Source organism: Podarcis vaucheri, assembly GCF_965113315.1.
Source record: "Podarcis vaucheri genome assembly, chromosome: 2".
Taxonomy (NCBI): domain Eukaryota; kingdom Metazoa; phylum Chordata; class Lepidosauria; order Squamata; family Lacertidae; genus Podarcis; species Podarcis vaucheri.
This window is the reverse complement of record NC_138760.1, coordinates 120,081,190-120,108,594: the sequence shown is the minus strand read 5'-3', so window position 1 is coordinate 120,108,594 and position 27,405 is coordinate 120,081,190. Positions and strand designations below refer to the sequence as shown.

Below are 27,405 nucleotides of genomic sequence, written 5' to 3'. Positions count from 1 at the left end.
CCACATGATTTCATATTTAGAGATTAAGGGATGGACGGTGGGAAGCAATCCTTTATGGTCTGAATGCTTTTGAATCTGTTCTAAATTGCAAGGCTATATTAAAACTCCTAATTAAGCTGAACAAATTTGAGAAAATTTGGTGAACATTTTGGTAAAAAGTTATCAGTCGTTCTTGATATACAGTACGGACCCAGAAGAATTTTATGGTATAATATCCCAGAACATTGGGGAAATTGGAAGTGTGGGAGAAGTTATTGTTAATTGAATATAGGTTTACTTTGAATTCAGGGATAACAGAAAATTGCTATAAAATAATGAGCAGGTGGTACACCATGCCAGTAAAGATAAACAAAATAAATACAAATTATCCCACCCCTGCCACGTGTTGGAGATGTCAGAAAGAAAAAGGAGACCTTTTCCACAAGTGATAGGAAATGTGAAACAGCAAAGAAATAATGGAGTTAAATACCGTATTTTTTGCACCATAACACTCACTTTTTTCCTCCTAGAAAGTAAGGGGAAATGTCTGTGTGTGTTATGGAGCGAATGCCTGCGGGTGGCGGAGGGGATCTGCTGCAGTCGTGAGCAGAGGATCCATGGTTCCCCTTCCTTCCCTCCTCCGTGGCTCGCTGTGAAACAGCAAAGCGGGAGAAGAGCCGCGGAGTGGGGAGGAGAGAGGGACAGAGAGCCTGCTTCTTTAAAGGAGCAAAGCGGGAGGGGAGAGGAGCCTTCTCCCCTTATACCCCTCTTCTTCATTATTAGCAGCATTCTTCTCCACCCACCCCACACGTGCTTCTTCTCCCCTTAAACCCCTCTTCTGCATTATTAGCAGCATCCTTCTCCATACACCCCACGCGTGTTCATTGTCCCTTGAGTGCTATTCCTTCCTTCCCCAATTAAAACGTGGTTACAAAGCACGGATTCACATGGATCCTCAGGATTTTTGCACTGGGTCACCCCAAATTCACCATCAGATCACATAGCATGTCCATGGCTACATCTTGCACCAAAAAAATCACGCACCCACTGTTGCCTGGGGCCGCAGTGATGCAAAAACATGGTTACAAAGCATGGATCCACATGGATCCTCAGGATTTTTGCATTGGGCTACTCCAAACTCACTGTCAGATCACATGTCTGTGGCCACAGCATGAACCACAAAAATCATATATCCACTGTTTCGTTTAGAATATTTTTTTCCTTGTTTTCCTCCTCTAAAAACTATGTGCATGTTATGGTCTGGTGCGTGTTATAGAGCGAAAAATACGGTAAATGTTCATTTAGAAAGTATTATGGGATAAATCTCTCTCATTTTGAGTGAAGCCACACTCCCCGTGGCATCCATTTTGTGAAGAGCGCCCCCAGCACTCTCCCCAAAGTTGAAATGCGCCCACTGGTCCAAAAGGCTTGGCAACCCCCCTTTTTTAGACAATAGCACTTTTTCACTTCCCAGGAACAGTAACTTACAAGCAGGTCTTGACTTTCTTTTTCCATGTCTGCTTTAAATGCCAGTGTTTTCTCTTTCTTCTTCCTCAGATTGTCTAAGCAGCTGCTGATCTGATCCTGAAGAGAAAACAAAATTCCAGTCTGGCTCCCACTTTTATTTACTAATTGTTTTAGTATACATGGAACAGGCAAGTTGATCGATATGCTTGCTCTGTCATTCCAGGGTGTTTTTGCTAAGGTCTCCGAGGTGCCCTCTTTTCCCCACTGTAACACAGAAGTGGGGCGAGGAGGCTACTAGATTCAATATGGGTTCAACACCTCTCGAGATGGGGCAGACAGAGAGCTCCTTCCCATGTCCAGATTATGAATACAGTGGTATCTCAGGTTACATATGCTTCAGGTTACATACGCTTCAGGTTACAGACTCTACTAACCCAGAAATAGTGCTTCAGGTTAAGAACATTGCTTCAGGATGAGAACAGAAATCATGCTCCGGCGGCACGGTGGCAACAGGAGGCCCCATTAGCTAAAGTGGTGCTTCAGGTTAAGAACAGTTTCAGGTTAAGTACAGACCTCCGGAACGAATTAAGTACTTAACCTGAGGTACCACTGTAATCATCTCATGTTTGAGCAGAGAAACTTGAGGTTTTCTATTTAACCCACCCCTCCACTTTTGACACATCTCACACAATCCCACAAATTAGGATTTGTCGGGATCTCCGCTCGGCCAAGCTGATAAAGCTCATCTTCCTCTGGCTTAGTCATTCGGAATCGCCTCCGATAGTTAATGACCTGAGCCTTTGATGAGGCCTCAGGCATATTCCCATCCAGCAGAGAATCAAGGAAGCACGCGGAAGTGATGAGATTTATGGTTACATTGCAAAGAGTTTTATTTTCCTAACTACGTAGACAAAAAACACATCCTCTCTCTGTGAGAGAAGAGAGCAACTGAAAACAAAGGAATAGGAAACCAGTAAACATCAGATCCGTCTCCTGTCTTCCGTGAGACTTCCAACAGCCTGGAAAGTCTCTGGAATGTAAACAGAGTTTTGTGACTCTAAGCAGCTGTGCAGGGACAAACAGAAACTAACAGGGTTGCCATATCTCTGTTTCCCCCCAGACATGTTCCAAGGGCGGAATGTCTGGGTTTTGCTCAGCAACTTTTTGTGTCTGGATTTTTACTTCTTGAAATATGGCAACCCTATCATAAACCTCTATCGTGTGCCCCACTTACTAGTGGAGTTGCTCCAGCCCACATGCAGAGGGGCACTGTGGGGTAGTACTTGACTGGGTGTTCAGTTGCCTACACATTTTTTTGTGCCATAACGAGCCTCATATAATCAACCCGCATAAATCTAAGTAATGCATGAAGGGGTTAATGCCACAGAGCAGGGGTTAGCAACCTTTTTCAGCCATGGGCCAAGGTCCCTCAGACCATGTGGGGGGCTGGACTATATTTTTTTTTGGGGGGGGGGAAATGGACGAATTTCTATGCCCCACAAATAACTCAGAGATGCATTTTAAATAAAAGGACACATTCTACTCATGTAAAAACACGCTGATTCCTGGACCGTCTGAGGGCCGAATTGAGAAGGCGATTGGGCTGGATCCGGCCCCCGGGCCTTAGTTTGCCTACCCCTGCCATAGAGTAAGCTGTCTTGCCAGGCTTAGCGAAGTCACTTCCGCTCATCTTAGGAAGAAGGAATGCAAGCCTATTGTTCTCTCAGTCTATTATGTGAACTCCAATGTGTTAAGAGGTCCAAGCTGGTTTCTCCAAACTGAGACAGCATGACTTTTTGCAAAGTCACTTTGTGTTGCCTTCATCCTGCTTTAGTGTCCTTTTTTTTTTTTGGCAACGTAACCCCCAAACCCCCTCTTCTTATTTTCCTTGGGAGATTGCTTTGGTTGCTTTCATCTATACAGTGGAACTTTGGGTTACAAACCGTCCTCGATACGAACGCTTCGGGTAACGAGCTTCGCTAGCCCGGAACTAGGTCTCCTGGTAGCGAACTTTGCCCCGGGATGTGAGCGGAAATCGCGCGCCGGTATTGCGGTGGCAGCGGGAGGACCCATTAGCGAAAGCGCGCCTCAGGTTAAGATAAGGTTACCAGATTTTTTTTCAATGAATCTGGGGACAGTTTTCCACTTCAGTAGGAATGATAGGATTTTGTCAGGGTTTGTAAATCCGGGGACTGTCCCCGGTAAACAGGGACATCTGTAACCTTAGGTTAAGAACAGTTTCAGGTTAAGAACGGACCTCCGGAACGAATTAAGTGCTTAACCAGAGGTACCACTGTACTTTTTGGGGGCACATTTTCCATGTATTGAGGTCCCAAAATTTGTTTTGCTTTAATCAAAGTCTCAGAACAGTGGATCCATTATATGAGTTAATGCATCAGGCAATACTCAACTTTTAAATCACTTTTTTAGATTTCAAATGAGGATTTGTGCACTCTCGTAGAGAGGATAATTTTATTTTATTTTTTAAGTTAAATTCAACAGGCATGCAGGATTTTACAATGCTGCACAGGAATTCCTCCTAGAGAAATCACTTTTGGTAATGAGGGGGAAATTTTGTTGTAGGTCCTACTCAGTGCTCCCCCCCTAAAATATATGTTTAGGGGTACTCTCATTTTGACTCATGAAAATCATGATTTTATAGTTCAAACCGGGGAAAATAAATACAGCAAATGGACAAAAGTACAAAGATTCACAAAATGTCTAAGGGTATGCGTCCCCCTGTGTCCCCCCAGGAAGAAAAGCACTGGTCCTACATGTCTACAGCTATTTCCCTTGTCGACAAAATCATGATCCAGAGTGATTTCCTACCTTGTACTCCTGGGACGCCTCCTCCAGAGGAATCACCTTGTGGCTTTCATGTTCCTTGGACCTGTCACACACCAGACAGATGGGCCTTTTGTGGTCCTTGCAAAAGAGTTTCAGGGGCTCCTGGTGTGTCTCACACCTTCTCTCCTTTCCTCCTACCGTTTCCCAGCCCCGAAGACTGAGTTCTTTGGCTCTCAGCGTCTCCAAAACAGTTGCCAGTGGCTGATTCGGGATGAGGTTCCTCTGCTTAATTTGTTCTCTGCACTGGGGGCAGGAAGCCTCCGCCTCAGATTTTTCCCACCACTGGCTCAGGCAGGATCTGCAGAAATTGTGCCCACACTCCGGGATGATGACTGGATCCTGGAAATACTCCAGGCAGATGGGGCAAGTGGCTTCCTCGCAGAGCTCCTGCGCCGGACTCCCTGCCATGGCTGCCTCGCCAGGAAGAGAGAGATGGTTTAGTTTTCTCTCTTTTGCGTCTGCAAATGAGCGTGTTTCCTTTCCAGGAAATTCAGACCCGATGGCTCGAGATCACTGTTGTCTGAAGAGAGGGGGAGTTAGGTGGGACACAGAGATGAGAATTCAGATGAGGTTATTTCAGTCTCTGCTGTGGATTCAGCTGTGACACAGAGTCTCTTTGACATGGGAATGTTTTGTTGTTGTTTTTTAAAAAATAAAGAATGTGAATAATTTGTTGCTGCTAAGTTAAGGAACCATTTTCTTCTGAAAGGTGGAGATGCGGGAGTTTCTCCTTCGAAAGCTAGTGATTGAATAACTCAAACTCACGTGCCTTTTTCCAGCAGCAGGGCACAATGTTCAAAGTCCAAAAGCAACACAGCCCAACCTCCCACTGCTCTGCACATTCCCGCTGGGCAATTTGACACGCATTCACAACCACAGAGAACATGTGAAGGGAACTGGGGGATTTTTAAGCTGCTCCTCAGCTCCAGCTCCTTCCCAGTCCTATCCTTCCTCTGGTCCCATCTCCAGCCTGTCCATTCTCTCTGATGGATTTTTAAAACTTTAAAAATATTTTTTTACAAGCTGTCCCAGAAGGCTGAGCTAACTCACGGCCAGCATTTGTTTTTTGGGGGGAGGTGGGGTGCAGAAGAATGTTCTTTCTCTCCCTCCCTACTTGTAATATTTTAAGATACTGCTAAAGTTATTATTGTTGGTGGTTGATCAATATTCCTAATAAAAATATACAGTGGTACCTCAGGTTACATATGCTTCAGGTTACATACGCTACAGGTTACAGACTCTGCTGACCCAGAAATACTGCTTCAGGTTAAGAACTTTGTTTCAGGATGAGAACAGAAATCAGGCTCTGGCGGCGCGGCAGCAGCAGGAGGCCCCATTAGCTAAAGTGGTGCTTCAGGTTAAGAACAGTTTCAGGTTAAGTACGGACCTCCGGAACGAATAAGTACTTAGCCTGAGGTATCACTGTATTACAAATAGATTATGTTGTTCTGTGTTGATGCTTTTACAAATTTCATTTGATCCATGCTGAAGTGAGGGTTTTATTTTCCCTTAATTTGGGTATATTTTTAAGTGTAGAAATGAAGAGAAAATAATTAAGGCCATTATAAAGCCACCAGAAACTGCATTCAGATTCAGATTCTGGATCCTCATAGATTCTGCTTCCTTTTGCAGAAGGGTCCAGAGCTTAAGAAAGGCCTGAGGTGTCCCTGGGGAGACTTCTGAAAGCTTTTGGAGGTGGGATATCTTCAGACCATGCGGGGAAAAGTTCTGGGAGGACACACAAAAAGTAGTGGGGGAGCAGTTTATCTCCATGTAGACATTGTTTTACTTAGATCCATTAAGCTTATGTTAATCATTAAGATATGTGTTATTTGCACAGGCCCTGTGGCGGCAGCAGGTCAGGTCAGTGGGGAACTGTTTCTGGGGCTGCCAGAACACAACATCATGCTATGAGGAACCTCCTGGCGCAGAGGCAGTCTACCTCTGAATAAGCTGAAGCTGTGGAGGCAAACAAAAGTAAAGGGCTTTGGGCCTCAAACCCTCCTTTAAGAGGGCGTGCAAGTCAGTGGCCACCACCACAGGAAGTGCTGTGTGAAGAGGAGAATCACCAAAACCTGTGAGCTAATCATTTTCGTCTATCTATAAAAACATAGGCACTCCTATGTCTACTCAGAAGTAAATCCCATTAAGTTCAAAGGGACTTACTCCCAGGGAAGTGGGCCCGGGGCTGTAGCTTTAATTTTGAGACTCCTTAAGGGGAGTGAAAGGCCAAGTCCAAACTCTCCTCCTCCTCCTCCTCCTCCTCTTCTTCTTCTTCTTCCTCCTCCTCCTCCTCCTCCTTCATTTGGGTGGCAAAAATGTGGAAATGAAGTGCCCCCCATATGGTCCTGTGCCGAGGGCCTTCTGGCGGTTCCCTCACTACGAGAATTTACAGGGAACCAGGCAGAGGGACTTCTCGGTAGTGGCACCCGCCCTGTGGAATGCCCTCCCTTCAGATGTCAAGGAAATAAACAACTCTCAGACTTTTAGAAGACATCTGAAGGCAGCCCTGTTTAGGAAAGCTTTTAAGGTTTACTAGGTTATTGTATTTTAGTGTTTTGTTGGAAGCCGCCCAGAGTGGCTGAGGAAACCCAGCCAAATGGCGGGGTATAAATAATAAATTATGATGATGTGTGACACCCCATCTGCTTGACATGATTTGAAATGTTTAAGTAACAAACTGGAGGCAGTGGCAGCCCTATTGCTGTGGGGATCAGATGGGATATCACTCACCCGTTTATATCCTTGGGGGAAGTGTCATGTGGGATAGATGGGGCTATTATACTATTGAGTCTGAAATAACAAATAATAAGCAAATAGTAGCAGTATCTTTAATAAAAGCAAAGATGTTAACACATGAAACATATTTCCACATTAGTTCAGTGTCTCGCCCTGCCCTGCAGTCTCCCCCCTTCTTTCTATTTTTTGTTTGTTTGTTTCAACAAATTGCCCAAGGCTGCGAATGCATAGGTGAGTCATGCACAAATTTTGGATCTCTTTGAATAGAGAGATTTTGCCGAATTGTCACATAAATTGAAGGAAAGGGATTTTGGTTGAGACGACTGAAATGTCATCATGGTGATGAGTGGTTGGGGTGAGGGTGAGCTTTCATTCTTTCCAGAACTAACTGAATGATCTTGAAGATTCCAGAAGGTTCCGAAAACTGCTAGAAGCTGTCAGAAAGCTGGATGTTTATCTTTCGTCAAGGCCGCATCTGGGAGAGGAGCTGCTTCTGTTCTTACAGCAGCTGTATGAAAAGTGTGTTTAGTATGCATTTATTTGGCAAGCTGACAGAGAGGGAAGAGCAGGGCATTGTGGGTCGCAAAAAGCAAAGCCTGGGTAACTCTAAGGAAGAAACTCTTAGTCAGACGAACTCTGTAAATGGGAGCCATTAAGCTTTTATGACCCGGTAGTGAAATATTTCTGTCTGTACTTAATTGCCTCTGTGAGTTACTGCCTTCATTGTCTGGGTCAAAGCTCCTGAAGCGGTTTGATATTGCGCATTGCTCTGCTGATTTAGGATTGCTGGCACGGAAAAGCTGCGAACTGAGAAGCTAGTCTGTCTCTACACTCAAGAGATTTTCAGGTGGCCTTTGGCAGCCTGTCAGCTCAGTCCTGAAGAGGAGAATGAATGTGTCATAATGGCAATGAATATACCCTTGTCTGTCTGCACCTTCAGTCAAGAGAGTCTCAGGTTCCCTTTCTCCCTCACATAAAAGAAGGGCTGGAGGGTCTCTCCTGAGAAGGAGGCTGCCGAGACTGAGTGGAGGAGGACTGCTGTATCTGCATCGTAAAAGGACACCCGTCCCCCTTCACAGTTCAGGGTCACTCGGATCCACTTGGGCTCCTCTCTTGGAACAAAGTTCTGATACCCACCGCCCCACTTCCCCAAACACCAGATGCCTTCCCCAGAACCGAAAGAGAAAAGACCCTTCCTCTTCACAGACTTTCTGGCCACCCCCACCCCCCATTCCTCCTCTCTTCTCACAATGACTTCCCAGAAATGTCGGCCTGCTGTGAAACCCTCACATCCCAGCACATAGGTATATCTGTCAAATCTCTCAGGGTTGTCTGGCAGGTCTTGACACACTTCTCCATCTCTCACACTCTTTCGATCCACAGACAGGATGAGGAAGGGATGTGCTGTGTCTGGATCCAAAGTTACATTTTCTGTGGGGGCAGATGAGGAAAGAGAAGAGAAACAACGTCAACGGGGAAGCTGACTTTTCCTTAGGCACGTGACAGAAAGAGCATCCGCTCTGAAATGAACAGGGACTCCATGGCTCTGCATTTGAGACAGGGATGTTCATCAAGTTCTTAATAAGGATTCTTGAAACATTTGCAGTTCTTTCAAGTACTTAGCACACATTATCTACATATAACCCTTGCAACGACCCTGTAAGTTAGGTCAATCTTAGGATATCCATTTTTCAGATGGGAGGACTGAGGTTGAGAGACAGTGGCTTGTCTAAGGCCACCCCCACCCTCCACAGTTCATGGCAGAAGGGAGTCAAAGCAGGGACTCTCATTCACATCTTAATCTTTTACCTCACATCACATGACAGACCATGCTGGACATGCTAGGTAAAACTGAGAGCAGGAGCTCTCAAGTTTCAGTTACATATTTAAAGCATATATATTTAAATATATACATATTTAAAGCATACATATTTAAAGCACATATTTACATATTTAAACATATTTAAACTACCCCATCTTTCCAGGTAGTTTATAAAAAGAACAATACATAAAAATGTATTTCTGTCCTCTGATTGATACTCCCCGTCTAAAATTTCCTGCTTGGAATTCTTGATGTGAGTGGTTAACCAAGAACAAACTTAAATTGGTTTGTTTAGAGTGAAGCAGAAAATTGATAGTTCTATATTTTAAATTGACATCTATTACATTGTTGATATTGTTTCCTTTTGCTATGAGTTGTTTTAATGCAACCCCCCCTGGGCTCCCAGGATAAAGGGAGAGATACAGTAGAAGTCTCTTTAACTACAGTGGAGGCTCGGGTTGCGAACGTGATCCATGTGGGAGGCACATTCGCAACATGCAGTGTTCGCAACCCGCAGCGCCGCGTCTGTGCACGTGTGGGTTGCAATTTGGCGCTTCTCCGCATGCGCAAAGTGTGATTTAGTGGTGCTGCACATGCGCGAGCGCCGAAACCTGGAGTAATCCGTTCTGGTACTTTTTGGGTCCGGCGCAGTGTGCAACCCGAAAATGCACAACCTGAAGCATCTGTAACCCAAGATATGACTGTATTTAAATTACCGTATTTTTTGCTCTATAAGACTCATTTTTTCCCTCCTAAAAAGTAAGGGGAAATGTGTGTGCGTCTTATGGAGCGAATGCAGGCTGCGCAGCTATCCCAGAAGCCAGAACAGCAAGAGGGATTGCTGCTTTCACTGCGCAGCGATCCCTCTTGCTGTTCTGGCTTCTGAGATTCAGAATATATTTTTTTCTTGTTTTCCTCCTCCAAAAACTAGGTGCGTCTTGTGGTCTGGTGCGTCTTATAGAGGGAAAAATACGGTACTTTATTAAAGCCAAACCCGGTAACACCTAGGAGGTGCTGTTCCCACCCTCACCTTCAATGCAAAGATGCCATCCTGGCTCCCCACACCAGATAGGCTATATGACTCATCTTTCTCTTCTCTGTTCCTCACATATGCAAAAAACGGCTTAGGGAAGTTGCTGTGACGTTAACATATATAAGAGAGTGCTGGAGGGGAAATAGTTAAATAGGTTGCACAGACAGGACCCAGGGGGGTGGAGTCAGTGGGTTTATAAAACCAGTTCTGGGAGGAGTTCTGGAAGACGTTGGTTGGGAGTTGTTGGTGGGTAGTGGGTGGGTTTTCGTGGGTTGGCTGGTTAGGAAAGGCAGTCGGTAATAGAGAGACAGTTAGGGCTGTGGCTTCTTGAGTGTGGGGAGGTAGAAGAGATAGAGAGAGGAAAATAAGACTAAGAAAGTAAAGAGCAACAATGTTTGGAATGCTGTAAAAGTTTTGTTTGTGTCTAAAAAACAATACACTCTTCTTTATTAATTGAAAAGCTGACTGAGACTGAAGTGATTTTACCAGGGAGGACCTGGTTGGTGGCAGCGGATTAGTGGTGTATGGGTCAATAGTCCGTGAGATGACCGGGGGCTCCGTACGAACGCCACAGTTGTCAGGTCTCTTGTTATTGTTGTCGCAGAGATTTCTGGCTAAATAGCAAAAAAATAGCTAGAAGGTATCTGGAGGCATGTCCCCCCACCAAGAAAAAAAAAGTACTAGCTAAAGATGATGTTATCAGGAGTCTGTCAAGAATAAAAATTAATGTTTGAGTGTATAGCAAAGGAGGAGAAATAGGGAGTGGAGTTTGGGCTCTATCGGCTGAGAACATGTCATGGTCTTGGTCCTGGCTGCCTCTCTCTGATGCCAATCTGTGGACTTGTCTGTTGTGAATGTTTAAGCTCTGTCAGTCTATTGATACTGGTAAATAAAAAACTCAAAAAGGATGAAATGTCATAAGCCTCCAATGATATCCTTCATAAGGAAACATCTTTGAACTACTCACTGACAAGAAAATTGGGGGAGTATAACACCTTAAGTACAATTTATCACTTCCTGAAAGTGACAAAAAACTGTAAAAGAGACATAGAAAGTGCAAACGGAGGCTGGGGGTGGGGGGTGATGGACAGAAGATCCACAGTAGCCTGGTCTTTTGAGAAGCAGATTCCATCACTCCTGAAACTGTTCCTCCTTTAAACCCTGACATTTACCTTTTTGCTGCTGAAGTCCAGATCTCAGGGTGTCTGGAAGAGAAAAGAGAACAGAGATTTAGCATCTTGCCACTGTCTTGATAACTCATCTAGCAATGACAATACGAACTCATGAGATTGTACAGTCATACCTTGGAAGTTAAATGGAATCCGTTCCGGAAGTCCATTCGACTTCGAAAACGTTCAGAAACCAAAGCACAGTTTCTCATTGGCTGTCGGGAGTCAATTTGTTTGGGAGCAAAGGCATTTGAGATCCAAGGTACGGCTGTAGTTTAAAGGTAAAGGTAAAGGGACCCCTGACCATCAGGTCCAGTCGTGGCCGACTCTGGGGTTGCGGTGCTCATCTCGCTTTATTGGCCGAGGGAGCCGGCGTACAGCTTCCGGGTCATGTGGCCAGCATGACAAAGCCACTTCTGGCGAACCAGAGCAGCACACGGAAACACCGTTTACCTTCCCACCTGAGCTGTACCTATTTATCTACTTGAACTTTTGATGTGCTTTCGAACTGCTAGGTTGGCAGGAGCGGGGACCAAACAACGGGAGCTCACCCCGTTGCGGGGTGTAGGTGAAGATACTTGGGAAATTAAGATGCGTGAAAGCACCTAAGGCCTGGCTGAGAGATGTGAAGAGGTCAAGTACAACTTTTTACAGACAACTCGCAACTTATGTGAGGGTTGTACTCCATCTGAGATTTGGCATGTTCCCATAAGATCTTGATGGAGCCTCTCAGAGCCTAATAAACAAGGCAGAGGCGGAGCCCAGTAAACGATAATTTCTTGCCCGCTCTCTATTTTATAGCGATCCGCGTAAAGCTGTGATTGTGTAAAGAAAGCAGCATAAGCTCTGAGTCTTCACATGTGAAAGTATGGCTTCTAGATATTGAAAGAGAATAAATAAACTTCCATTTTTCCTGGCATGGCTAATAATCCGTATGACTTGGAGCCTGTCATAAACATCCATTAAACAATCCTTTCAGCCCTTCTTTATTACCTCTGAATTTTTCCATGACTCCCTCCAGGAAGGGATTAATATCTCCGAAGTCCCAGATCCTCCACTTCAGGGCAGGAGGAAAAGCCACCGGAGGATCCTCTAAGTTCTCCTTCTCCTGAGACCTGGGAGAAGAAGAACAAAGTCAAGCCACCATCTTTACAATGCAAGGAGCTTTCTGAGAAGACAGGTGTCTCATCCTGACAATAAAGGCATGATGGATATATATCATGAAGACTTAGGAACAGGTTTTTTCCTATGGCAAAAAGGAGCATCTAGAGAGCACCTAACAAGTTGAAGGAAAACTGACACTCACTTGCTTCCAAAATATACTGAAGGAAATATATGAATATGAGACTGAAGGTAAATAATAAATAAATAAATATTTTATTATTTATACCCCGCCCATCCGACCGGGTTGCCCCTGCCACTCTGGGTGGCTTCCAACATATATAAAAACATAGTAAAACATGAAACCTTTAAAAATTTCCCTATACAGAGCTGCCGGGATGGCTTTCGTAAATCCAGGAAAGTCCCTGGTTTCTGCTTTCCTGGTTTCTAGTTTCAAGCTTTCCACACCTTGCCCCTCTTATAAAGACGAAGCTGATATATGCAAATATTAAAGAAGCTGATATATGCAAATTATTTTTGTGAAGAAAAGTGAACAATACTGGGTCTTTACGGAGTGATTTTAGGACTACAATGGGCCCTTCCTTAGGGCCAGTGGTTAACTCGCCTTTCCTCTTCACAGACTCTCTGACCATTGACTACAATGGGCATTTCTGAAATATAAGGAAGTTCAGAATGCTTTAGAATGGCTTTTGCAATTAACATAAACGTATTTTAGCACAGCTGTTATATTATAAAAATGGTGAAAATATTAGAAATTAAAGCAGTATTTTCTAAACATGGAAGATTCTCAAAATTCATGAGTGTTTGAATATGTTGCAGTTGTTTTGGGGACAAGGCTCTCAGCGCCTACTCTTCACGATGGCTGAGTCAAAGGCAGTGGTGCCTCTGATCCACAGGAGGGGAGTGTCCTCTGTTGCTCGGATCCTGATCATGAGTTTCCCACAGGCATTTGGTTAAGCACTGTGAAAAGAGGATGGTGGACTAGATGGGCCACTGGCCTGATCCAGCAGGGCCCTTTTTCACATTCTTATGTCTGAGGAAGAACCTGCAGAAGCCAGAAATACACTGGATATTTAAGGGTAAGTTATAGTGAAGATATTTACAAGTACCTTTGGAATGTCCCCCCCTTTTTGTATCAATTGCAAAGTAAGTGAATCCATCATAAAGAAGGGCCTCCAGAAATATGCAATGGAGGGGAACGAGGAATGGCTTCCTTCCCATGATTGTAGATGAGACCAATAGCTACAAATGACTATGAAAATGTGTCCCTATTTTTGTCTGTGATCTTGTGAAATGGACGATGGAGTCCTAAGCTATCTCTGGGAGGAGGAACTGGAGAGTGAGGTTCTCACCCGTTAAACAGGAACTTTTGTAGCATCAGAATAAGGAAGGGTTTTTTCCATCACTTACCTCTGCAAGAAGCTTCTGATATCCTGGAAGGAAAGAAAGAAAAAGATATCCATGGAGCCATTTCTGCACAGAGTGCTGCGGTCAGTTATAAATACTAAGCAGCTGAATTGGTGAGAGGTTAGCCAAGCACAAAAGACCCCCAATAAAATATGCAGTGCCATGTAATTTGGAATAACCATCAGAGGGCAAAAGTCAGCCACTCCAGTGATAACGAATAAAAGGTCCCTTTCTTCTCTTTTGACCAAGTCACCCAAACACCGGAGAGATTCAATCCCACCTTCCTGATTTGCCATTTTGCCTGCAGTGCATGCTGACTCCATGTTCACATGCAACTAATCGGTTCACTGCTATGTACATCCCACACTCAATCATATCCTATGAACCACCCTGAGACTTGTGGGTATAGGGTCGTACACAAACTTATTTTAATAATAATGATGATAATAATAATAATATTAGGTCACCCCCTCTCTGGCTGGACCCAAGACAGCATCTGAATGAAAAAGTGATGCAGTGCCAATTTGGAAAGCCTGTGCTGGAGGCAGTATCGGTTGTATTCAACTCGCTTTTACTCAGGCACACTGAAATTAATGAACCTAAGATAGTCATCCCCATTAATAGAATACAGAGCTCTGTTTGCTTGTGGGCTTCCCAGAGACCTTGGTTGGCCAATGAACAGTATGCCGGACGGAAAGGGCCTGTGGTTTGATGTAGTAAAAATATTGGGGGTGGGCAGGTAAGCTCCGCCCCACATAATCAATCACAAGATGCAGTACACAAACCCCATTTCAAAACAAATGTCCATTATTGGGGGGGGGGCCCTCTCAAATATTTCATTGGGGTGTCAAGGGACCTTAGCCCCTCAGAGTTGGCTCCTATAATGACACCTTTTAGAATTCATGTACTGCTTGTTTCTCTTACAACAGTATTTTTATGTGGAGAATGACTAAGAAATGCTTGTACAGTGGTGCCTCAGGTTAAGTACTTAATTTGTTCCGGAGGTCCGTTCTTAACCTGAAACTGTTCTTAACCTGAAGCACCACTTTAGCTAATGGGGCCTCCCGCTGCCGCCGCACGATTTCTGTTCTCAGCCTGAAGCAAAGTTCTTAACCCGAGGTTCTATTTCTGGGTTAGCGGAGTCTGTAACCTGAAGCGTATGTAACCCAAGGTACCACTGTAGTAATAATAATCATAATCATAAAAACAACAGAATATGCATCAATTAATTAAAATACATCTGGGTTAGTGGAGTCTGTAACCTGAAGTGTCTGTAATCCGGGGTACCACTGTAGTCTGAAGCAGCACACTCCACCCTTTCGCATCAGGATGAGGCCTCACCTGCAGGAGTTCACTCGCTGGTTCCTGAAGCTTCTCCTCCATCTCCCGGATGGCACTATCAAAAGCGGAAAGTTCCCTGGAGAGTCTGGCCAGGTGCCCCTCCCTTTTGGCTGCAATCTCCTTCTCCACTTCCGCCATCTGGGCCAGAAGAAGCTTCTCTTGTTCTTCGAGAAACTGGTGCATTTGCCTGATCTCAGCCACCAACTTCCCCTTCTCTGCTTCCATTTGCTTCTGCAGCAGCAAAAAGAGAAAGAGGAGGAGAACAGCAGGCCACTATCAGGCACAATGTTGCAGAATGAAGAGACCAGTTATCAGAATTCACTTGGAAGGGCATGTCTGACATTTTAGAGAGATTTAAGACTACAGCACTTTTTCAACTTCAAATAACAGGGATGCTTACAAGCAGCTCTTGGCTTTCCTTTTCTGCATCTGCTTTAAACATCAGAATTTTCTTTCTCTCCTTCCTCACGTTGTCTAGGCATCTGCTGATCTGATCCTGGAAAAAAAAACAAAATCCCAGCTGGGTTGCTTTTTCGAGCGTTTTAGTAATATCAGGCAACTGAATCATATGCTTGCTCCCTGCCCCACATTCCCGGGTCCTTCCGGAGGTTCCCCTTCATTCCTGCCCCCTGCCTTGCCCCACCTTCCAGTTCTAGGAGCCTTCACTGGGAGTTGCTTCCAGAGGAAGAACTGTGGGGAGTGACCCCAATATGCTGCAGGGGGACATAGAGGGAAATTCATCCCTCGAAAAGAAGAAGAAACGTTTATCAACTAGTGTTTTCAGAAGTCTCACAAGGCTGCACAAACGCTCCTGCTAGAGGGGTATCTTGGCATCCTTCCTGCCTTGCAGGGGGTTGGACTAGATGACCCTTGGGTCCCTTCCGACTATGATTCTGTGATCTTGCAGGCCTGGCTTGTCAACAGCTATTCCAAGTAAATCCAGAGCAGAGGCGTAGCATGGGCCAGCCTGGGGGGGGGCCTGTTGTGAGCTGTTGCGTCCTTCGCGCAACGTCTTCAATCTGTAGGGCAGGTAAGAAGGACTAACAGGCTGGCACCCTGGCTTTTGCAAGTCTCAGAACACGGTGCTGGGCTCGCAGTGTGCTGTGAGACTTGCACCCCTCAAAGCAGGGCAGCATCGGCCCCATTGGCTGACCGAGCTCCCCACTGCATGGCAGAGCAGGCGGCGCAATTCCCCCCCTCTTAGCCCCAGTTACTGGGGATCGCTCCACCAGCACAACGTGTCCCCATGGGGTTCGGCATGTCCCGGGCACCAGCAAGGAATGCTCCGCCACTGATCCAGAGTGTTTTCCTACCTTGTACTCCAGGGACGCCTCCTCTATAGGAACTGCCTTATGGTTTTCGTGCTCCTTGGCTTTGTCACAAACCAGACAGATGGGGGCTTCATCCTCCTTGCAGAACAGCTTCAGGGGCTCCTGGTGCTTCTCACAAACTCTCCCCTTTCCTTTGGCCTCCATTTTTCTGCCCAGAAGCCTGAATTTCTGGGTTATTTCCACAAAATTTGCCAGCTGCTGGTTTGGCCTGACGCTGCCTTGCTCCACTGTTTCCCTGCACTGAGGGCAGGAAGCCTCTCCCTCGGATTTCCCCCAATTCTGGGTCAGGCAGGATCGGCAGAATTGTGTCCGCACTCCGGGATGATCACTGGATCCTGGAAATACTCCAGGCAGATGGGGCAAGTGGATTCCTCGCAGAGATCCACTACCTCCAGAAGCAGCCACGGCCACCGCCCCAGGGAGAGAGATGATTTCGTTTTCGCTTTTCCTTCTGCAAATGAGCGTGTTTCCTTTCCAGGAAATTCAGATTTGCTGCGTCCAGATCTCTGCTGATATGGAGCTGGGAAGTTAGCTGGAGCAGAGAGCCTCTTTCGTGCAGAGGAAATTAATTTCTTTATTTTAAAAGGAATGCTCTTGGCGGCTGCTCATTTAAGGAACCATTTCCAGTGAGAGCAGGAGAAAAGTGGGGTTGTATTTTCCCTAACTTCACATGAGCCTCAGACTACTTTGAAAACCTAACTCCATTTCCCCCGCAAATTGCTCCATTCTAGCTCTTAGCCTCGACGTAAAGAGCAGAAGCAGCCCAACTCTCCATCATGGTGCCTATTTTTAATGTGGACAAAACCACCAGCCTCTCTGATAAAAAACACTGGGCGCCCCCGCTATGTGAACACTGGGATCACACAGCATTTTTAGCAAAACGAGAAACTTTGTCTTTCATAATCAAAAAAGAACTGGCTCATTTTTAATCTGCTATGAAGACCCAGTGAAGCTGAAAGGAGGGAGAGTCAGGGAAGGAAGGACTTCTCTTCACACAAGATTTTGTGGGATTCTGATTAATTTTGCAACATGCAGAAGGGTTTGAGGTGACATGAGGGAGGGGATCCCAGAGACCGAGGCAGAAAAGTGGGCAGATGCCTGGAAAAACAAACTTGGACTCTTTTTGGGAAAAGGTGAGCGATGGGGAGGCATGGTAAGAGTTATAGAAAATGTGGCAAAAGTGGACAGGAATATGTTTTTCTCATAGGCTGTGAGCTAAAGTTCATGTATGTGCCAAATGCTGTTACACTTCTAATTTTGGTGCCATTCCATAGGAAAAACCTCCTGTTTTGGGAGGTTTGTAATGCTTGATGTTTTTATTATGTTTTAGATGTGCTGTAAGTCACCCAGAGTGGCTGAGGAAACCCAGCAGAGGGTTGGGGTATTATTATTATTTTATTACTTAAAAAGTGTGCCCCAAGGTAAAGGTAAAGGGACCCCTGACCATTAGGTCCAGTCGCGGATGACTTGGGTTGCGGCGCTCATCTCGCTTTATTGGGCAAGGGAGCCGGCGTACAGCTTCCGGGTCATGTGGCCAGCATGACTAAGCCGCTTCTGGCGAACCAGAACAGTGCACAGAAACGCCGTTTACTTTCCCGCCGGAGCGGTACCTATTTATCTGCTTGCATTTTGACGTGCTTTTGAACTGCTAGGTTGGCAGGAGCAGGGACCAAGCAATGGGAGTTCACTGTGTTGCGGGGATTCGAACCGCCAACCTTCTGATCGGCAAGTTCTAGGCTCTGTGGTTTAACCTACAGTGCCACCCGCGTCCCAAAGTGTGCCCTACTAAAAGGTTAATAGTTTGCATGCTAAACATGCAGTCCTTGATCTAACGCCAACGACGCAATGTCCCCCACCCGCCTTTAACTGACGAATGAGTGGGAAGAGAAAGAGAGGTAAATGCTTTTAATATTTATGGGCAGAGCCTGGATCATTTTGAAAGGTCTGAGAAATAATAGATTCTGATTGGCTGGAGGTTCTAGTCTATGGAAGGGGGCGAAATAAGTGAGTGTGGGGACAAAGCACGTGGGTTGTCTACAGGGCCGTTTTAAGCGTATCCGGCACGTGGTGCAAAGATCCCTCCGGCGCCCCCGCCCCACCCCATTTCCCGGACTTGTCAACCCTTTATTTAGGGAGGAAACACCAGCAGAAGCGGAAGAAGCCTCAGCAGCTGGAGGGCGGCTCCTCCGGCAGAGAAGAGGCAGAGGCGTCTCCCGGTTCAGCTGGCTGCTTCCTGCCCCACGGCAGGCGGAGGCTCCGGGTGGGTGCTGCTTCGGCGCAGCATGGCAGAGGCGGGCAAGGATGGCGAACTGATGCTCCTCAACCCGTTGGGCAAGCGAGCACACCAAGCGAGCAGGCCTGCGCCGAGCGAAGATGTGCGTGCCGCTCCCGCTGAGCGTCAGCTCGGTTTTCCCCCTTTTAGCTTTCTGGCGCCCTGCAGAATTCGGTGCCTGCAGGCTAAAAATGGAGTCAACGCTCGGCAGGAACGGCGCACTCACCCTCGCTCACTCAGCGCGCTCGTTCGGTGTTCCCCAGACTCTCGCCTGGCGCCCTCCAGAACTTGGTTCCTTGGCGCCCTGCGCCACTAGTGTGTATGGGTAACATGCCCCTGGTTGTCTAGTCAGAACAGATTTAGTTGACCACATGAACCACCATATGAAAGAAGGTTCAAAACCTGGGTAGATTTAATACAGTGGTACCTCCGGTTATGAACTTAATTTGTTCCGGAGATCCATTCTTAACCTGAAACCGTTCTTAACCTGAGGCCGTGCTTTCGCTAATGGGGCCTCCTTGCACCCCGGGGCATAGTTTGCTACCAGGAGCAACTACTTCCAGATGAGCGGAGCTTGTTACCCGAAGCATTTGCAAGGAGGACTGTACGTAACTCGAGGTTCCACTGTATATGCATTTGCATATACAGAATCTGGGCACAAACTGTTGTGTCGAATGACAGCCTCTACGCTGTCTTGGCAGTGAATCTTCCCTCCTGAGCAACCAATAAATGAAATCTAGGTGTCTGATCAAAGGAATTTGCACACACGTGTGTTCATCGCATGCTTCCTCAACGCTCAATGTCTGGCAGCTTAACACGCAAACTGACTCCACAAGGAAGCATGGCGTCGGAGGTGGTGTGCAAGTGGCTCTTGTGGCGACTGATTCATCACAAGCCTCCATGAGACGTTGCCGTCGTCCAGAGAGGGACAGACCTCTGTGAAGCAGCTTGAAGTACCTGGATTTCCTTTAAGACTGTGGCTCTAAACATATTTATTTGGGAACAAGTTCCATTGCGGGAAGGGGACAGAGAGAAGGGACAGCCCACGCCAATGTCTTTGGAGGGTGGGGCGAATAGTCCCAAGATCTTAATGCTCGCACTTGAATTACTTGTGAGTTGGGCAGGTGAGCTTTAAACCAAAGCTGGCAGAGTGCTCTGTGTTTGTTTGTTTGTTTGTTTGTTTGTTTGAGAGAGACAGCTGCATTGATGTGCCGTTTGGTCACTAGACGTGGGAACTACAATGTCTACTGCGCATGCATGAGATGAGAATGAATTCACTGTAGGTTCCTGTGGAATGCCCTCCCATCAGATGTCAAACAGATAAACAACCACACAACATTCTGGAGACATCTGAAGGCAGCCCTATATTGGGAAGTTCTTAATATTTGATGTTTTACTATGTTTTTATATGTACTGTAAGCTGCCCATGGGGAAACCATGCCAGATGGGTGGGGTATAAATAATAAAATAAAATAATTATTCTGAGACTGGAATAATGCGAGTCAGGACTGGAAGTTTTAATGGATAATGTGAGGTAGGCAAACCAGCTCCTTGAGTTGGAACCTGCCTGGTCCCCTGGGGAGCAGTTCTCTCACAGTCCTTCTCCCTTTTTTTAATAAGATATTTATTAAAGTTTCACAAATTATATAAACAAACACCATAATACAAACAAACACAGACAACAAAAAACAAGTATAATTTCAAACCCTTATTTTCTTATAACTTACTTCTCCGACCTCCTCATACCTCCCCTTTCTGTATTCCAATTTCAGATTTTAATTCAGAAAATCCTCACCCTTAATCAGTCCTTCTCCCATAAAGACCCTTATGGATCCATAACTGCTTAGTTTCTGCTCACTGCAGACAGATCTGCATGGACCTGTCTATTAACTACAAAGCCCATAAGAGAAAATAATTGTATACATGGGAATCTACCACCCACCCACCCTGAAATTCCCTAGATTGTCTCTGTTCTCTCCTCAGAGCTTGTCAGTGGTTATGTTCTGGGGGTCTGCATTCAAAGGCAAAATCACATAAAAGCAGAAAGACCCCCAGAAATGCCTTCTGCAACCTTCCTAGAGGGCAGTAAGGAAGGCAGAGGAAAACCCAGGGCCAAAAGAGTTTAATCCCTCTGCCTTGCTTTCTGGTCTCTGGAGGCTCTTGTGAGATATCGCACGGCCCCTTCTGAATGTTACTTCCAAGCCTTGCGCCATCTTGATATTTTTGTTTTGACGAAGCATGCAAGGCAAGGATCGTGTAACTAAGCTGTGTGCAGATTTTGGGCCACTTTGGATATAGAGATTTTACTGAAATGCCACATAAGCTTCCCTGAGCAACAGCAAAGAAGAAGGGATTTTGGTTCTTGCATCTCCACAGCCAGTGAAGGTCTTGGGGGAGGGAAAGGGAAACGGAAAACAGGACGGAGGCTGAGGGAGGTTTTAAGCGATGCCTATTCAGAATTCTGATTTTATTCAGAAGTGATGAGCGTATTCTCCATAGAAAGCTGTAAGTCAGACTTCACTGACTTTTAGGAGACTGGAAAAAGTATTACATCAGAACGGGCATGAGGGTAGGGTTGATTTTGTGTTTATTATTAGGCTGCTTCTTTGCCCCTCCTTTGAAGCAGCTGATTCCCAAGGGAGAACATGAGGGAAAGACAAGAGGCAGGTTTCAGGACTGACGCAACCGATTGTACCATTTACAGAAGTGGCCTGAGAAAAAAAAGAGTTGCACCATGATGGACACTGGGGTCAGTCTATCACTCTTTTGCCAATACAGCTGCCCCTTTACAGCTGCTTCTGAGATAAGAGAGAACATAGATTGAGGATGCGGTGTAATATATCTGCTAGTAGTCTGTCTCTATCCTCAGAGAGTGCTAAGTGGCCTTCGGCAGACACATAAAACAAGGGCTGGAGGGTCTCTCCTGAGAAGGGGGCTGCCGGATATGCGTGGAGAAGGGCTGCTGTATCAGCATCGTAAAAGGACACCCGTCCCCCTTCACAGTTCAGGCTCACTCGGATCCTCTTGGGCTCCTCACTGGGGGAGCAGAACTTGTACATACCGTCCCACTTTCCCATACCCCAGATCCCTTTTGTAGGATCAAAAGAGGAACCACCCTTTCTCTCAACAGACTTTCTGGCCACCCCCACCCCCCACCCCTCCTCTCTTCCCACAATGACCTCCCAGAAATGTCTGCCTGCTGTGAAACCCTCACATCCCAGCACATAGCCATGTGTGTCAAATCTCTCAGGGTTGTCTGGCAGGTCTTGACGCACTTCTCCCTCTCTCACACTCTTTTGATCCTCAGACAGGATGAGCCAGGGATGTGCTGTGTCTGGATCCAAAGTTACGTTTTCTGCAGGGGCAGAGGAGGAAAGAAAAGATGAACCACATCAACTGGGGAGCTGACTTTGCTTTAGACAGAAATGTAACTCCCTCTGAAATGAACAAGGACTCAGATAACTGTGTTCAGGACTAGGATGCTCCACAAGTTCTTAATACCGTATTTTTCACCCTATAGGGCACACTGGCCCATAGGGCACACCTAGGTTTTTTGGGGGGGGGAATAAAGAAAAAAAATATTTCCCCCCCAGGCGCGGGGCTGGGGCTTCCCCCGACCCCAGCCCCCAGAACAGGCTGCTATCCGCACGCCTAGGGAGCCCGCGGGAAGTCGCACCGGTCTCCCCAGGCTTGCGGATATCTGCCCAAAGGCTTCGGGATGCAGGCAACTCCACAAACCAGGTCGGGGAACAGCGGGATGGTGGCGCTCCTCCTCCCCGCTGTCCCCCGAACTTGTGGGGCTGGCGGTGGGGAGAAGCTCCGCCTCCCCGCTGTCTCCCAAGCTTGTGGGGCTGCCCGATATCTGCTCGAAGCTTCAGGATAGCTTCCTGAAGCCTGGAGAGCCAGAGGGGTCGGTGCGCACTGACCTCTCTTGCTCTCCAGGCTTCAGCGAAAGCCTGCATTTGCCCCATAGGACGCACACACATTTCCCCTTCATTTTTGGAGGAGGAAAAGTGCGTCCTATAGGGCGAAAAATACGGTAATGATTCTTGAAAGCTCTGTACGGTTTTGGGGGAGATGTGCCATCCTATTTTCTGGCAATGAAATCACTGTGCACAGAAACCTTACACCAGCCCTGTAAGTAAGGTCAACTTTATTATGCCCGTTTTTCAGATGGGAGGACTGAGGCTGAGAGTGGCCTCTTTACTCATCAAAGCAGAGACTCCCTGATTCACAGCTCAATCTTTTCCCTCACACAACACAGTATGCTTGAAATGCCAGGTAAATCTGGCAGCAGGCCACAGCATAGAACACACCCATCTCATGGCAACCACCGAAGTTCAGTTATGTATTTAAAGAATGTTTTACCCCACCTTTCCTGGCAGTTTATAAAAAGAAAAAACACTGACACCCATAAAACTGTCTCTATGCTCTGCTGCTTATGAAAGCGACTAGTCTCCCTTGACCCTCTCTGTGTGAAATGACCTTCTTGGGGCTCTGAGAGCGAATCGGGGGGGGGGGCGCCTCTGTTTTGATGAGCAGACGTTGTCAGGCAGGCTGCCTCTCTCTGCAGATGCCAGACAGTTGACGTGCCCGTTGGGAATGTTGAAGCTCTGCTCATCTCATTGATACTGGTAATGGAACTCAAATAGGGCAAAAATGCATTCTCCTCCAATGATATCTGCCCATGTAAGATTAACCTGAACTCATTTTTTGACAGAATTACAAGCCTGATAGATGAAGGGAACGCAGTGGATGTAGCCTACCTTGATTTCAGCAAGGCATTTGACAAGGTGCCCCATGATATTCTTGTAAAGAAGCTGGTAAAATGCGGTCTTGACTATGCTACCACTCAGTGGATTTGTAACTGGCTGACTGACCAAACCCAAAGGGTGCTCATCAATGGTTCCTCTTCATCCTGGAGAAGAGTGACTAGTGGGGTGCCACAGGGTTCTGTCTTGGGCCCGGTCTTATTCAACATCTTTATCAACGACTTGGATGATGGACTCAAGGGCATCCTGATCAAATTTGCAGATGACACCAAACTGGGAGGGGTGGCTAACACCCCAGAGGACAGGATCACACTTCAAAACGACCTTGACAGATTAGAGAACTGGGCCAAAACAAACAAGATGAATTTTAACAGGGAGAAATGTAAAGTATTGCACTTGGGCAAAAAAAATGAGAGGCACAAATACAAGATGGGGGACACCTGGCTTGAGAGCAGTACATGTGAAAAGGATCTAGGAGTCTTGGTTGACCACAAACTTGACATGAGCCAACAGTGTGACGCGGCAGCTAAAAAAGCCAATGCAATTCTGGGCTGCATCAATAGGAGTATAGCATCTAGATCAAGGGAAGTAATAGTGCCACTGTATTCTGCTCTGGTCAGACCACACCTGGAGTACTGTGTCCAGTTCTGGGCACCACAATTCAAGAAGGACACTGACAAACTGGAACGTGTCCAGAGGAGGGCAACCAAAATGGTCAACGGCCTGGAAACGATGCCTTATGAGGAACGGCTAAGGGAGCTGGGCATGTTTAGCCTGGAGAAGAGGAGGTTAAGGGGTGATATGATAGCCATGTTCAAATATATAAAAGGATGTCACATAGAGGAGGGAGAAAGGTTGTTTTCTGCTGCTCCAGAGAAGCGGACACGGAGCAATGGATCCAAACTACAAGAAAGAAGATTCCACCTAAACATTAGGAAGAACTTCCTGACAGTAAGAGCTGTTCGACAGTGGAATTTGCTGCCAAGGAGTGTGGTGGAGTCTCCTACTTTGGAGGTCTTTAAGCAGAGGCTTGACTACCATATGTCAGGAGTGCTCTGATGGTGTTTCCTGCTTGGCAGGGGGTTGGACTCGATGGCCCTTGTGGTCTCTTCCAACTCTATGATTCTATGATTCTATGAAAAACATTCCTCTTTAACCTTTGGCTGATTGACATCCGATGCCCTTTTAAAATGTGTTTGGGGCGGGGTTATTGGGTTGTTTATGTTTTTATTTTGATTATAGGATGGGGGACACCCGGCTTATGAGCAGTACATGTCAAAAGGATCTAGGGGTCTTGGTGGACATGTTAACGTGAGTCAACCATGTGATGTATCAGCAAAAAAAGCTAATGCTATTTTAGGCTGCATCAACAGAAGTATAATGTCCAGATCAAGGGACGTAATAGGCCACACCTGGAATACTGTGTCCAGTTCTGGGCGCCACAATTTAAAAAGGATGTTGACAAGCTGGAATGTGTGCAGAGGAGGGCAACCGAGATGGTCAAGGATCTGGAAACCAGGCCTTATGATGAGCGCTTGAAGGAGCTGGGTGTGTTTATCCTGGAAAAGAGGAGACTGAGAGGAGATACGATAGCTGTCTTCAAATATCATAAGGGCTGCCACATGGAATAGGGAGCAAGCTTGATTTCTCCTGCTCTGGAGGGTAGGACTCGAACCAATGGCTTCAAATTACAAGAAAGGACATTCTGATTAAACATTTGGAAAAACTTTCTCACATTAAGAGCTGTTTGGCAGTGGAACAGACTCCCACGAGAGGTGGTGAACTCTCCTTTCTTGGAGGGTTTTTAAGCAAAGGTTGGATGGCCATCAGTCACAGATGCTTTAGCTCAGATTCCTGCTTTGGACTAGATGACCCCTGGGTCCCTTCTATGATTCTATGTATTTTGTGGTTTTATATTGTGATTTTATTGTGTGAACTGCCCTGAGACCTCAGGTATAGGGCAGTATAGAAATTTAATTAATTTATTAAAATAATGAAAGGAAACCTCTTGGAACTACTAACTGACAAGAGAATTGGGGGAGTGTAACAACCTAAGTAAGGGACATGGGGGGTGCTGTGGTCTAAACCACCGAGCCTCTTGGGCTTGCCAATCAGAAGGTCGGCGGTTCGAATCCCCGTGACGCGGTGAGCTCCCATTGCTCGGTCCCAGTTCCTGCCAACCTAGCAGTTTGAAAGCACGCCAAAAAGTGCAAGTACATAAATAGGTACCACTCCGGCGGGAAGGTAAACGGTGTTTCCGTGCGCTGCTCTGGTTTCGGTGTCCCGTTGCACCAGAAGTGGGTTAGTCATGCTGGCCACATGACCCAGAAAAACTGTCTGCGGACAAACGCCAGCTCCCTCGGCCTGTAAAGTGAGAGGAGCGCCGCAACCCCAGAGTCGTTTGCGACTGGACTTAACTGTTAAGGGTCCTTTACCTTTACCACCCTAATTTATCACTTCCTGAAAGTGACAGAAAACCTGTAAGGCAGATGTGGAAAGTGCTAACGGGGGGGGGGGGGGATAAGGCCTGGACTGAAGAGCTGCAATGACCTCATCTTTTGAGAAGCAGATTCCATTTCTCTCAAAATTATGCCGCTATTCGACCCTGAAATTTACCTTTTTGCAGCTCAAGTCCAGATTCCACAGTGTCTAGGAGAGAAAAGGGAACGGAGATTTAGCATCACACCATCACCCTGGTAACTAATCTGGTAATGACAATATGAGCTCATGCAATTATAGCTGGGGAAGCCAGAGTGATGAACTTTAGGTATTGTGGACTACAGTTCCCATCATCCCTAACCATCGGCCATGCCAGCTGGAGCTTATGGGAGTTGCCATTTAAAATGTCTGAAACCCACCATGCTGCCTATACCTGCATAAGCCAGGGCAGGGGCAATGTCAAGATTCAGGCCTGCTCAGACCTTAGAGGAGGAGCAGAACCCCCAGAAGATCTCCCCATAAGCAACAATCTTGAGGAGATGTTGTTGTTATTTATTATTATTATTATTATTATTATTATTATTCCCTGCCCAGTCACTCTGCGCGGCTCACAGCATATACAGTGGTATCTCGGGTTACATACGCTTCAGGTTACAGACTCCGCTAACCCAGAAATAGGGCTTCAGGTTAAGAACTCTGCTTCAGGATGAGAACAGAAATCGTTCTCCGGCGGCACGGCAGCGGCAGGAGGCCCCATTAGCTAAAGTGGTGCTTCAGGTTAAGAACAGTTTCAGGTTAAGTACGGACCTCCGGAACAAATTAAGTACTTAACCTGAGGTACCACTGTATTGAAACACAGTAAAAAATCAAACATTAAAAACTTCCTGATACAGGGCTGCCTTCAGATGTCATCTAAAAGTGAGATAGTTGTTTATCTTCTTGACATCTGAAGGGAGGGCGTTCCAGATGGTGGGTGTCCCTACTGAGAAGGCCCTCTGTTTGGTTCCCTGTAACCTCACTTCTCGCAATGAGAGAACCGCCAGAAGGCCCTCGGCGCTGGACCTCAGTGTCCGGGCTGAACGATGGGGGTGTAGACGCTCCTTCAGGTATACTGGGCTGAGGCCGTTTAGGGCTTTAAAGGTCAGCACCAACACTTTGAATTGTGCACAGAAACGTACTGGGAGCTAATGTAGATCTTTCAGGACTGGTGTTATATGGTCTCAGTAGCCACTCCCAGTCACCAGTATAATTGCTGCATTTTGGTTTACTGTAGTTGTAGTTTCGGGGTCACCTTCAAAGGTAGCCCCATGTTCAGTGCATTGCAGTAGTCCAAGCGGGAGATAACTAGAGCATGGCAAGACAGCCTGCGGGCAGGTAGTGTCTCAGCCTGTGTACCAGATGGAGCTGATAAGGAGCTGCCCTGGACACAGAATTGACCTGCGCCTCCATGCACAGCTGTGAGTCCAAAATGACTCTGAGGCTGCGCACCTGGCCCTTCAGGGGCACAGTTACCCCATTCAGGATCAGGGAGTCCTCCACACCTGCCCGCCAGACATCCCTGTTCCAGGACTGGAGTTCTCAACCCCAGTTCCCTCTGCTCCTGGGGTGGCTTTTTGACAGCCTCCCGCCTCCTTCACATCAATCTCAAGGCCAGAGGAACAGAGG

General features: G+C 46.5%; 2 protein-coding genes across 2 annotated transcripts in view; both read right to left on the bottom strand.

Annotated features, from left to right (window-relative positions):
• Positions 1-6,516, bottom strand: part of LOC309526189 (uncharacterized protein) — a 48,966-nt gene extending 42,450 nt beyond the window's left edge. Inside the window, exons 1-2 of the mRNA XM_082212104.1 lie at positions 4,276-6,516; positions 1,468-1,563 (exon numbers count right to left, since the gene is read on the bottom strand). Of these exons, the coding sequence (XP_082068230.1) occupies positions 1,468-1,563; positions 4,276-4,701 (522 nt within the window). The 5' untranslated portion in view covers positions 4,702-6,516. The remainder of the gene's footprint in view (positions 1-1,467; positions 1,564-4,275) is intronic.
• A 1,381-nt stretch (positions 6,517-7,897) lies between these two features.
• LOC309526188 (uncharacterized protein) overlaps positions 7,898-27,405 on the bottom strand; it is a 41,187-nt gene continuing 21,679 nt past the window's right edge. The window contains 11 exon segments of the mRNA XM_082212103.1: positions 7,898-8,463; positions 11,060-11,092; positions 12,050-12,171; positions 13,589-13,611; positions 14,927-15,157; positions 15,327-15,422; positions 16,240-16,562; positions 16,565-16,858; positions 18,401-18,714; positions 21,320-21,884; positions 25,918-25,950. Of these exon segments, the coding sequence (XP_082068229.1) occupies positions 7,973-8,463; positions 11,060-11,092; positions 12,050-12,171; positions 13,589-13,611; positions 14,927-15,157; positions 15,327-15,422; positions 16,240-16,562; positions 16,565-16,858; positions 18,401-18,714; positions 21,320-21,884; positions 25,918-25,950 (2,525 nt within the window). The 3' untranslated portion in view covers positions 7,898-7,972.